At 29.5% G+C, this 14009-nt stretch overlaps 1 protein-coding gene across 5 annotated transcripts in view; it reads right to left on the bottom strand.

The window, feature by feature from the left end:
- The window catches only part of LOC129974984 (obscurin-like), a 236724-nt gene that overhangs the window by 54134 nt on the left and 168581 nt on the right, over positions 1 to 14009 (bottom strand). For all 5 annotated transcript variants that reach the window (XM_056087826.1, XM_056087825.1, XM_056087828.1 and 2 more), the window contains 8 exons: positions 13788 to 13957; positions 11193 to 11328; positions 9666 to 9841; positions 7905 to 8022; positions 6355 to 6530; positions 4399 to 4504; positions 2036 to 2214; positions 391 to 587 (listed from right to left, as the gene is read on the bottom strand). In XM_056087826.1, the coding sequence (XP_055943801.1) occupies positions 391 to 587; positions 2036 to 2214; positions 4399 to 4504; positions 6355 to 6530; positions 7905 to 8022; positions 9666 to 9841; positions 11193 to 11328; positions 13788 to 13957 (1258 nt within the window). The remainder of the gene's footprint in view (positions 1 to 390; positions 588 to 2035; positions 2215 to 4398; positions 4505 to 6354; positions 6531 to 7904; positions 8023 to 9665; positions 9842 to 11192; positions 11329 to 13787; positions 13958 to 14009) is intronic.

The raw sequence follows: 14009 nt of genomic DNA, 5'->3' as shown, positions 1-14009 counted from the left end.
AGTTAATTATATTCTAAGTTACACATTTAATGTTAGAAAAAAAAGTAAAAAGAAAACTGTAACAATTTTTTTAAAAGAGTAATTCTAACTTTTCTAAACAAATGCTAAAATTTACATCAAAATATAATTTTTTTATAAAGCTACATATATATTTAAATAATTTCGCTTTTATTCATCCTTTTTATTCTTATATGAATAAAAACATCATATAATTTTTTTTTTTTTTTTTTTTTGAAAAATCTTTTTCAAACTAAGTTGGATACCTTAAACGATCTAGAATATTACAGCATTATTCACACCTTACAACACATCTACGAAACATTTTAAATGAAGAAATTTAATTTGAAATAGCAGAGAACACGCAAGATATTTTTAGTTCCTTAATTTTACCTTCTTTCCATCAAATGTCGGTAGGATTGTGTCTGAAATTGATATGGGTTGATCGTCCAAGTACCAGCGAACTTCAGGAATAGGATTTCCAGAAACAGTGGCTTCCAGTTTGAATGTGTCTCCTTCTTGGACTTTCAGGTCGCTGAGAGGTGATACGAATGAAGGAGAACTCTTATGTTGCCCTTCGATATCTTTACCTGTGAACATTATTCATTCATTGGTAATAATCAATCACATAAAGTACATAGATAATATAACCGTCTAACAGGTACTTTATTCTGTTAGGTGGTAAAAATATATTGCATTATATAATATTTCAATTTACTAGAATAACCAAGCAATAGGTACTTTCATTGTTTCACAGATGGAATAAATGGTCTTTTTGATAAATTGAAATTAAAGAATTCATACTCAAACCCACGATTTGACATTAGACCAAAACAAAATGGTTAATTCTTAGTTTAACTTGGAATCTGGATATGAAGAATACATAGGAAAATCAGGTTACTGAAAATTTTAAGACTTGGATTACTGATTAAGGAGTTTTCAGTTAAATTTCATATTTTATTAATTTTTCTAAAATACCGAAAAATCGGTATTTAAACTTGTGAATACCGGTATTATAAAATTGTACAAATGGCTCAAAATACCGGTATTTGGTATCCCGGTATTGCAATCCCTAAATACATCTATTACTCCTAATTGAATTTCATGTGCATAGCACAATTGCTGATTTGCACCAATCAATTTTCCAACTTTTTTCATAACTGTTGCTCCATCAGTCATTATGGATACAATATCCTTTTTCGGGGACAATCCACGTTTCGCTAATTTAGATTTAAGCAATTAATTAAGCCATTAATTAGCTAATTTATTTCGCCCGTTAGGGAGACATAAAAACAAAAACGTATACTATTTTTCTATGTTGGCGATCCCTGAACTTATAGTGGAGACAGTTTTATAATTATTTAGTAAATACCGAAAAACCGGTATTTAAACTTGCGAATACCGGTATTACAAAATTGTACAAATGGCACAAAATACCGGTATTCGGTATCCCGGCATACACATTAAGTTTAATAAAGGACATAGAAAGCGGAATGGAAAATAAAATTCTGGCCAAAGAAATTATGAAATTTCAACAGAAACGGTATCAACAATTTTTAAAGTCATCATCTGAGCATTTTTAAAAATACTTTTTCACAGTTAAATCTTTTACGCTTTTCAAATTTAAATAATTATTTTTTTTAGCAAGAACATGATTTAAAATTTGCAATATGCATATATACGGCATATAAAATTTGCAATATGCATATATACGGCATATAAAATTTGCAATAAAAAATGCAATATACTGCTACAAATTTTTATATATGGAATTGCTTACCAAGTATCTTCGATATAAAAAAATTTAGATCCAATTTGATTTTTAATATAAAATAAGATTTTTTAAGTCTATATTTTAAGATGATTTAATAATTTTGGCAAATTTTCTATTCTGTAACTATTGGTTATTACCCTTTCGAAATGCTTATGCTTTTTATTTAAGTAAATGAATAAAACATAATGAAAGAATTGAACTATCTTTGTTTTAAGATACAACTAATGATGATCATATTAATAGAGTTATATCTTATATACTTACTTATCACTTTCAAAGGAGCCGAGCAAGACTTTTCTCCATGTTTGTTCGTAGCTGTGCAAGTGTAATCTCCAGCATTCTCTGGTTTACATTTATCGAACACCAAAGCGACGTCGCCGCTCGGAAGATGCCTTTTTCGTATGTTAGGATCATCATCGGAAACTTCATTTCCGTCTTTCGTCCTAAAATAAATATAACTCTTATAATTATTTCTAAGAATTAAAATGTTAAGCTCTAAAAAAATGAATACTTATTTCCAAAAGAATTTCCAACTGAACAAAGAGATTTAAATATATTGTCAATCGAAAGGTTAGAAAATCAACAATTAGTAGCGTGTTTAATGTAAATTATATATATTATAAAATGATATTTTAAAATCTAAATTAAATCATAATTAATTCCCAATGTTTTATCTTAAATCAGCCCATATCAACTTCATTCTAAAATATTCTCTTATTTCCTGATCCCATTCCACTTTTTCTATTTAATTAATTCAACACGAGTTCTAAAATTGCCAAATCGGCTAAAAGCCGACAAATTCTCCCACTCCAAGCGAAAAATGTCCAGCCGAGCACATTATTTTTAAAAGATCCCTATGAGTCCGTTGCTTGTTATCGACACTTGTAAGAAATCCCTATAGGAATCTCATTGTATACAAGCGCCGAGAAAACTATTTTCTTCTCTCTTTTACGCTTATCTGCTTTTGTATCGCGCTGTGAGAGGGCGTGCTTTCTCCGCGCTGCTTGTAAATAAATCATGCTTCCCGGGAGAGAATAAACGAAATTAAAAATTCAAAGGTCTTCTCTGACTTCGGCCAAGACTCGGTTTCAAAAACATATATGTTATCCGACGTTCTACAGGGTAGTTTACTATACAAAAACTATTAGATCTAAATTTTATGTTTAAATTTGAAAATACTATAATTGAGCTTGTGTCCAATTATTTTAGTAAATTTCACTGTTTACTACTTCTGTCGATTCGAGAATGTCATGACTGCCTCTTTCTCTCTGTAAGGCAACGTACGGATTTCTAATCGTCAGATACAGACATCTTGTCTGAAATCTATTCTTAGCATTTTGCCAATTTTATATTGTTTAAATAGCCTTTTTCATCTCTAATGATTTCGAGCATCTCAGATGTGTTCAGACCATCTGGGCAGTTATTAATGGAGTTTTAAAATCTAAATGACGAAAAGGTCTACGTTTCCATCACTCGTTTTATAGATATATCAGCTGTTGAAAAATCATGCTACCAAACTTTTGAACTTTTTATACTATTGCTTTATGAGCTTGACATCTGAAAAATTGCATCTGTAACAAGGGAGAAGGAAACCAGACAGAGGTATGGTGGTCATTTTGTGGTGTGGTATCTGACCATGATGGTTTTCCGCAGCATGTTTCGCTCAGATAATTCGTCTACGTATAATTTAGTATTATAATATACGTGCGTGTGATTTTCTACTTGTAGTAGTAAGCTTTATTCATGTGTATATATCCAAAATAAAAATGGTTAAAATATTTATGCCGATTCACATAACAGTATGATTCAAGATGGTATTGTAGCAAATTGACTCATACTGTTTCACTGGCGAGTCAATTTGCGAGAATAGAACCTGGGACCTTGTGGTTTGCAGCCCAGTAACACGACCACAATACCAAAGCAATTGCTCGGGTAGTGTAGTTGTTAACTGACTTATATGATATTCACTACAGACTCTCCCTCTAGTGAGTCGGAGGTGAGAGTAACGATATGGCTGTTGAGTGGTGATGTATTAGCTGTTGATTCTAATGCGCCTGTATCCATTTGAGTAAAGCCAAACGTTATGGCGAGCGTGCGTGGTTTCTGATGCTGTTGCTGCGTCAAGTGAATCTGACGACTTTGGGTTGCTGCGTCAAGTGAGTCTGACGACTTTGGGTTGCTGCGTCAAGTGAGTCTGACGACTTTGGGTTGCTGCGTCAAGTGAGTCTGACGACTTTGGGTTGCTGCGTCAAGTGAGTCTGACGACTTTGTGTTGCTGCGTCAAGTGAATCTGACGACTTTGTGTTGCTGCGTCAAGTGAATCTGACGACTTTGTGTTGCTGCGTCAAGTGAATCTGACGACTTTGTGCTGCTGCGTCAAGTGAATCTGACGACTTTGTGCTGCTGCGTCAAGTGAATCTGACGACTTTGGGTTGCTGCGTCAAGTGAATCTGACGACTTTGTGCTGCTGCGTCAAGTGAGTCTGACGACTTTGGGTTGCGGGTAGATTGCTCCACAACAGCTGTACAAAGGTTGAAGGTTCATCGTCCGAGGTCATCATTCTAATCCCGACAGTATAATGCTTAATAAATATAAAAAAAATTCAACGGAATATTTTATGTCGTTACCATTTGATATCTGGAATCGGATCTCCAGACACTTTGCATTCCAGCTTAGCAGGGCACTCAGTTACACCTGTTACAGGTTCCAAAGGTTTCACAAACAGTGGGGATTCTGAAAACAAAATAAAGTGTTAAACAATATCACGCATACATTCTAGTGTAATAGTTTCAGTGTCAACTGCTGGTATTAAATTTAAGAGAACAATATAAATAATTCTTTCCTACGTTGACATAATAATTAAGGGGCACAAAACAACTTTAAAAAGACAGTTTAAAAATATAGACAAGCGCAATGGGGGAAGAATTTTTACAGGACATTCAAACTAAACGTGATACAACAGCTAATTGCGAAACAATTAGAAGCAAACATATTTTAGTCAAAAAAAGAATATTTTCTAAGTGATGCAAAAAATTACATTATTAGTTTGAAACTATAAATGCATTTCTGGAAAAATGACCAAGCCTACATTTTTATATATCCTGTAAGTTATATTTAGGGAAATATTTTTGACTCCATTTTAAATAAAAAAAGATTTTCATCTTTTGTCACCAAAGCAAATCTAGTTATGAAGTCTAAATTTCAGTATTTTAAGGCAATCAACAGCTGCTTCAAGCAAATGCTGCTCGTTGATTGGCGTATCTTTATCGCACCAGTTACTAAAATTTATACTCCCATCCAATTATTTTTTTAAAAAAAAAGTTATATTCGCAGTTTCATTTCACCATCAGTTTTTAGTCACAGTAAAGAGAAATGTATTTAAAATGTTAAGAGTATCAAGTATATTTTTTAAATACTAATTGGACTGGGAACAATATAAAAATTTGAACTTTGCTTCTTTCAGTTCTACATTCAATGAATCAATTAACATGAATTATCATTTTTTATGTCATTTTAAGTATTTTTCTGAATTGGGAGTATACACCTGTTTCTAATGTTTCAATAAATAGGTGCAAAACTAAGATTAAACATGTTAGCCTTTAGAACAAGGTCAAAGCAAGGTCAATTAAAGCAAAATTTTTCATGTATTAATTCATTCACTATCACTGAAAAAATTAAAGCAAAAAATAAATAAATAAAAAGAAGTAGCTTTGAATAATGTAAAGTTTAAGATTTAAGAATCCCAAATCTCACTAAATGTATAAAAGCAGTAATTTAAATCAAACAATAAATTTCCTTTTCCTATTATGAAAACTTTATGAATTTGTTTTTGAATTAATATACATGTGCCGACACCATCGAATGAATATTTTCACAAAAATAATAGTAATCTGTAGGCGATTAAATATATATCACCTTTTAAATTTTACAAAATACCAAGAATACGTAGATGCAAAAAATATATTTCAAAGTAAGGACAAATACACTTTAAAGTCTTGCCTGATGATTTCTTTGATATTAGAGATGTTGATCAGGTTTCTGTTACTATTATTTGAGTATTTAAAATGCGTATTTTGTTTATTGGACGATCAGAAAGAAGCTGAAATATAATATGCATTTCATGTCTTTCATATTCCCTAAAAAGGGTTTTATTTAATTATGAAATTAAAACTATTTTCTCAATTACCTTCTTTCAAGAAAAAAGTTTGATCTATGATCTGAAACAATGATTTTTAGATCTTCCAATTGAAAAGGACTTTTATAGTATTTTAAGTTTTAATCAAGGCAAAGCGTTGATGAAAAGTAACATTTATGATATTTCATGGAATATAATAACTGTAATTCATATGATGAATTTAATAGAAATTTAATTTATTAAATTAATTTTCAAGAATTAATCACTTGGAAATATTTAAGTGTCTGAACTATATTTTATGTTTTTATATGTTTTGAAATACCAGATGTCCCAAATAAGGCGTGCTATATAATTAAGAAGTTAAATAAAATTGCATCCCAAGCATATTAAATATTGCATTGTTCTTATGTCCATCAAGTTATTAAACGGTTAGAAATAAAATTCTTACGGATGACTTCGACGTTCGCCGAACTTCTCGTTTCTCCTCCGATGTTGGATACGAGAAGAGTGTATTTCCCGGCGTCCTCTGGCTGTACTTTCTCAATATCAAGTGTCACAGTTCCATCTGGATCTTGTCGCATCTTAATTCTGTCGCTGGGCTCTATCGGGACACCATCTTTCAACCTGTGGAGTTATTATTCTCATTTTTGATGGGTAAAGAACAGGAAAATAACATTTACAGGCTTCAAGATATTTTCATAATCATGAGATAAAGAAATTAAGTACATTAGAGAATAAAGAATATCCTTGATCACTTTATTATAAACATCCATTTTTTGGGTTTTTGATGAATCTTATAACAAATCACAATTAGTAGATCCATTTACATTTCGATCAAATTGGAATCTCACCTTCAGTTCTTTAGAAATTATAATACAAGGTTTAAAAAAAAAAGGACTGCTTGGAAAGCAGACCATGTCTCAAATGGAATTGAGACGCTGTTTATGACATGATCCAAGAAATGACATGATTTTATGATGTGAAGTATGAAATGATATGATTTTATGATATGCACCAAGAAACTTGCATTCTTTATTTTTAGTAAGATAATTTTTTTCCACGATTATTGTATCATTTCTAAAATTTTGCATTCATATTAATAGCGAATATTGCATTTATATTAATAGGGAATAATATTGAAAACTGCTTTTTGAAATCAAATAACTTTCATAAAAAAATGCTGGAAGTACAAATGGAAAAGGACATTTATAAATATTGCCTAAAAATGAACAAAATATAAATGTTTATTATAATTAAACCAACATTTCTAAAATTTTTACGCCAGTCTAAATGTGAACACGTAGTTACATCATATCATTACTAAAATTTTGCATAAGCGTTTGATCTTACAAGTATATTATACTAGAGGAATCTAAGTAAATGTACAGAATAAAGGAACTGATTCTTTGTTCTGGGTCGAATAGATAATGCTTGAAGGTGAAATTTTTTCTTAGGATAAATTCGTTAACAACAAAAACAATAACATCATCATCATCAACAACAACAAAAAAAGAGTTTCGACACAGAGATTATGAAATTTCTTCAGACTTTGATTTTTATGAATTATCGACGCATTTTTTGTCGCTCATATTGCTTTGTATTAATGAAAATTTCGAGCTGAAACTTCATCAATTTTTATCTTTAAATTGAAATCATATAAAAATTTAGAAATAGACTATAATTAATGAGTTTCTAATCAATACCTTAATTTTTGGCGGAACTTTTAATTTTATGCTCATTTGTAATAAACTTGAATTGGAATATAATTAATACATAAAATTTAGAGATTAAAAAAAAACGGATATCTGATATTCTAAAGCCAAAGTAAATTTACGTTCCATTTAGCCTTATTTAATTTTTTTTGCTCAATTAAGAATCTTATTGCGATTAAAATGATTGAAAAGAACAGATGACATATGATTGACCAACAAAGACATTTCAGATTTAAATCATAAACAATATCCATATTAATAATTATTTGCTGTGTTTTAAACGTACCATTTAACGTCAGGTTTAGGTTCTCCGTCAATCTTTGCTGTAAGTTTACCAGGTTCTCCTTGAACAAACGAAGCTGGTTTCAAAGATTCCAAGATCTCAGGCAATCTGAATCCATCACCTGCAACACAATCCATTATTTATTTCTTTTTATTCAAATATTGTAATAATTTATAAAATAAGTTTTTGAACTGAACAAAATTTTGTGGACAGACACTTAAAAAGCAGTATTGGGTATACATCTAGAAAATTTCTCCTAATCATCTTATATTTTGGGCTAATTGTTATTTAGGGATCGAGGATACTTTGAAATTATTAATTAGATTACATAATTAATGAATAAAAATTAATAAAGTATATGTATTAAGAAATTTCCATTGGCAAAAAAATAAGAAAGCGAGGAAATAGTAATAAAAATTACAGCTTAAAATAATTCCATAAGAATGCATTTTATATTGAAAGAATGCTAATTTATTGCCTATTGTTAAATTTCCACTGTTTCTTAAAATAACTCAATATTATTTTAACTAATCAAACATTTATTTTCTTATGTAGCCATTCTACTTATTGAATCATAAATGAGTCAGATATCGCATTAAATTGAATTATTATTCTAATTTTCGCATTAAAAAAGGAAACGGGAACATAAAAGAAAGAAATCTATTTTCCTTACAACATCGATAAATTTTAATGAAGAAATTCGATTAAACGTTTCCGAACCATTATAAAAATTAAAATTGCTGACATTAGTTTTTTTCCCAATGTTTTTATTATACCATTAAGGTACAAAATTCATGATGTATATTAATTGAAGCAAACCTATTATAACGGATAATCATTTTAAAGTTAATTATTTAATGTTTAATTAATTTACAACAAACTAAGAACTGTACTTTAGAGTTTTTGACAAGTATCTGAAAAGCAGATGTTATACTAAAGACAAAATTTTTTTTTCTAAAATATGCATGCTTTAAAATTTTGAAAATTAAAATGGAATTTTTAAAATTTAGGTGTGTGACTAAGTTCGGGGTGAATTTTTTCAAAAACGTTCGAAAATAATTATATTTTTGAATATTTGCATAAAAAAGATTGAATAAAAATCTATGAAATCAAAATATACCAGTTAAGTGACAATTTTTAAAAAAAAATAATTGGAAAAAGGGCGTTTATTGGCTATAAGGTGGTATAAAGCAAAAATTTCTAGTTTAGAGGTTTATTAAATGATTAAAATTTTGCTGATAGCTTAAGAAATACCTTATCAAATTCTTCCAGAAACTAAAAAATAAGCTGTATTTCAATCCTTTATTCTTTAAATATTCGGGTCCAAATGATAAATACAACAAAATTTTCTATTTTTTGCACATTGTGGAGCACAAAAACAACTATAAAATATTTATAAAGGAACAGATTATTTAATCTCTACTTCAGGAACTACAGAACATATAGAAGAATTATTATACCGAATTTGAATAAAAATTATGCATTAAATTTTAATTTATGTAGTTTTTTTCGCAGGAAAATTCTATTATGGATTAGAATTTGAGGAATTGGCATCTAAAGATGCAAAATAGCCTTAAAACGTACGTAGGTGCAATTATAAAAATCAGCGTAATTTCCCCAAAACCACATAATAAAGAAACCTGTTCAAATATTAAGAATATTAAACAAGAAAACTCAATTTCCCAAAAATCGACTTTTTAACGTAGTTACCTCCCTTGAAGTTTTTCTTGATATATTGCTGCAATTATAAATAAGTGTCCTTACCTACAACGGCTACATTGGCCGAACTTCTTGTCTTTCCTTCCTCATTGGTGGCGATGACCACATATTTTCCTGAATCTTCAGGCATGGCGGCCTCGATGACTAGTGCAATAGCCCCGTTTGGCTGCTCCAGAATTTGAGTACGGTCGTTCTTCACTATGTCGTCACCATCTTTCATCCTTGAATAAAAGAAATTATATATTTATAAATATTTTCTGCTTTCTTTTCTTGTAGTATAAATCAGAATACGTAATTCGGCTAATCATAACCTTCTAATGCATATAAAAATTTAAGGAATAATGTGAAATTCAGAAACTATTTTTTTCGTTTCTAAATGCTACCAATATATGAGAAATTGAATCTCGCCAAATTTTATATCATTGTACGAATACAATTATGTAAAAATATACAAAATTAATTCATGAATTTTTATGGAAAAAATTATTTTGGTGAAAGTAATTAAGGTGTAAATCGGCAATCAAAGCTGACATGAGATTGGATCTATATTATACATCATATCATGTTTTTCAGCCGACAGATATTGTATACATTTACAAGGATTAATTTCACATGATATTGTTTATAGTAAACAGGAGAAAAACATTTAAGAAATAAGCGAAAAAAACATATTATAATCATAAATAACATTAATATAATTTCTCTTAAATATCAGACTAAAATTGATTCCCTAGTAGTAGTTTATATTTTTAAGAATGCATTAAGATTAAAATATTTATTTTTGTATTATGTTTTTCCTTTTAATATTGATTCTATTGTAAATAAGGCCTTTCGCAATTGATAAACAGTACATTTATTTTATCATAAAGATAATCCACCACATTCCGATAAATAATAAAGTAAAAAGATATAATATATTATTAACCGTTAAAAATTAAAATTAATTAAAAAATAAAAGTTAACAGATAAAAGTTAAAATAAGTTAGCATTAAAATTTTTCATAAACAGTTAAATATATATAAATCCACTTTCATTTAGATATTCAGTGTATATAATCAGTAGGTATTCAGGTATCAGTTAGGTATTCAGTGTAAATCATAAATCACACGGCAAAAGTGAGAAAAACTGTCACTATGCTCATCAAGATATTGACTTTACGTTTAAAAATGATTTTACTTTAAAACTGTTTCAGGCTAGATATACAAATATGTATATAAAAATATCTTATTTTCTTTTACTTAAGAAAAGATTTTAATTTCGAAATGACATTTTTTTTTCTTTTTATTTTCGACAATGCATTATCTTTTATATCATGAATAGGCAGTAATTCAAAATGGAAACCAAAATATAAAACAAATTTATTATTTTAAAAGACTATCGTACAGTTCTCAGTTTTATAATTAAAAAATATTTTTCAGCCATTCTGAATCGTACAAATAATTTTTTTTTTAATTTTATAAATCAATGGAAAAATTGTTTTTTATTTCATTAACTTTAGAGAATATAATGAATAAATTTTTTTCTACGGCAATTTTTTAAATTTGCAGTAAATTTTAAAATTCTGCCGTTTACCATTTAATAGTGCAGCCAGAATCAGGTGGAAGTTCTGCCTTTAGTGTGATGGTTCCTCCTTCTGAAACTTTCAATGGTTCCAGGCCTTTCAAGAAGATGGGTTTGTTTCCGGACATTCCCGGCATAGAAGGCATCACTGAAAAAAAGTATCGAATTATTATCAAATGATGCAATTGATATACAATTTATTTGTTATTCAAAAGGGCAGCTTCTCGCATGTTATTACATACGTGCAACAATTTAGCAAATACTAGACGAATTTTCAAAAGTAATCAATAATAATAAAAAAATAAATACACAAACACAAAGCAAAATATAATTGAATAAACGGTGGTGAAAAACGACTTAATGTTAGAAAAATTAAATTAGAATAAACACTCTAAGTATCAAAGCTAAAGGCGAAGTAAAGATGAATCCAAGATAAATATTGTTACAAATCTGTAATTTTGCTATCAGGCACGGCATGCTGAGCTTGGTGACCGTTTGGCGACTTGGCGGTGAATTTGGCGAGTTTGGCGACTAAATGGATACTACTGGAAAGTTCGAGAACTTTCACGATCCATCCACTAAGACCCGAGATACAGCCAGGTACGCCCTGATTGGTCTGAAGATTCTAGCCCCGCCTCCCGGAACTATAAAAGATGGGCAATCTGAAGCTGAAGAAGTGTTGCCAAGACTAATCTTAGACTTATTGAACGCCAGCAAAATAACTTAATTAGAAATTTCTGCAATATGAAATACTACATGCCCAATACAAATATGTACTTATGCCTAGACTATCCCCCTCTTAAAAAATTCATTAAAAATCTAGCCACTAACTTCTTTAAAAACATGGATAAGAATGAAAATGAAGCAATAGCTAAAATCCCTAAATATAAACCATCTACAAACTCTAGAAGACCCCGTAATATACTACTTTAATTTATCTCAGCCCCTTAGTTTTTCTTCCTAACTTTTATTTTTTCAAACTCAAACTATACTGTATCTCAATAGCCAATTCTAGCTCACAAGCAGTAAAAACTTACTAAGCCCAACGGCAGCGTACCCCTCCCCCCCCCACCCTCACCCTAATATCAGACAATCACAATGAGTCCTGACACTCGTCATCTCCAAATTTCGTCGAAGACGGCCACGGCAAAGTATAGACAGCAAAGCACTGTGAAGTCTCTCCTTACCGGGGATAAGCCCCTGCCGGGGCTAGGCGCCCCGTCAACCCAACCATCAAGCTGAAGAAGTGTGTGTATCGGCGGAAATTGTGTGTGTGAGAGTGGTCGTAGACGCCGACGAGTAAAAAGACTAGAGGATTAGCAAGCAAGCAAGCTGCTAAACTTACAATTAAATGCGCTGAGTAATTACAATTGAGTGGCGGTATTTGTTGTAGAAGAAAAAATTTTGTAACAATATATTACTAAGTGACATTTTTACACTACAGAGGCTAGTACGTAAAAAATAAAAATTAAAATAATAATAACCTTATTTTACAAAGACTTTTTTATTACCCTGTACAGAAGTCAAAGAGTAATTGTTATTATCATACAATTGCTTACTTTATTTAATGAAATTTCATAATTGCAAGCATGTAAAATATTTAGGAAATAAAAGTTTGCTAGATTTTTTTTCGTAACACCTTATATATAAAAAGTAATTAATATTAATATCTTAAAATGAATAAAATCCGATTGAAGAAGTAAAATGATCAAAGTCGCTACATATTAGATGCATATATTTTCTGGATACAGGGTATCAGAAATATGTTCATATTTTTGGAAAAAGTATTACTTATATTTACATATGTAAACAAATTATGTTATTAAAAATGTATAATTTAGAACAATATTTATTTCTCCAATTTCAATACACTTAAAGAACACAAGAAGCAAAAGTTATTTTTGAAGGATTAATTCATATGCTTTAAAGTATTGTTAACTATATATTCAAATACACATTGTAATTTTAAAAAAGTAATTTTAACACAAATGATAAGTTTAATTGTATCCACTAAAGATAGGCTTGAATTTGTTTTACACTCAAAACATTTCAGAATTATATATTATAAAAATATTTCAAAATTACACATTTTATACAAAATAATATTGGATGTTCATGAGTTAGCTGTAAAAAATTATTATTTTAAATACATTAGCTTGATCAATAGGGGTTGCATTAATATGAAAAAAAATAATAAATGTTTTTTTTTGCTCATGAACAAAGCATTTTCTCATGTTCATTAGAAAAAAATATGAAAGTATGTTATTTTACAGAAGTGCAAAGTTCGGTGATGAGAAAATATCCATTGACTGAAAAATTTTCAGATATAGTTACAAAATAAGGAATTAAAACGAAAAAAAGATGCGAAACAAATCAATAACTTTTTGATGCATCCACACAGAACAATAACTTAGCAGAACTGTCACTATTCTAATTTTTCCAATGAATAAAAATTTTGAGGTTCCGATTTTAAAATAAATTGTAAATAATTAAGATTCTAAATTGAATAAAAAAATAAGGAAATAGTTCTTGGAATTTGATAATTTATGCTCATCTTATAAATTTTTTTGTCATTGTGATTCAAATAATAAGAATTTTGGCACTTACTATTAACCATTGCTTCGCTTCTAATTTCTGTTTCTCCATCCGATACAGTGACGGCATATTTGCCTCTGTCTGCAGGTGTCATCTGAGCGATGACTAGTTTAAGGTAACCACTTGCTTCTTCAGAAATCTGATATCGCTCCGATGGCGGTATTTCTTTACCGTCTTTCGTCCTGGTAACAAAAAAAAAAAAAAAAAAAAAAAAAAGTTATTTATAAATTTTCT

Source organism: Argiope bruennichi, chromosome 7 (assembly GCF_947563725.1).
Source record: "Argiope bruennichi chromosome 7, qqArgBrue1.1, whole genome shotgun sequence".
In the NCBI taxonomy this organism is placed as follows: domain Eukaryota; kingdom Metazoa; phylum Arthropoda; class Arachnida; order Araneae; family Araneidae; genus Argiope; species Argiope bruennichi.
Note: the sequence above shows the minus strand (reverse complement) of the source record. Positions and strands in the feature narration are given on the sequence as shown.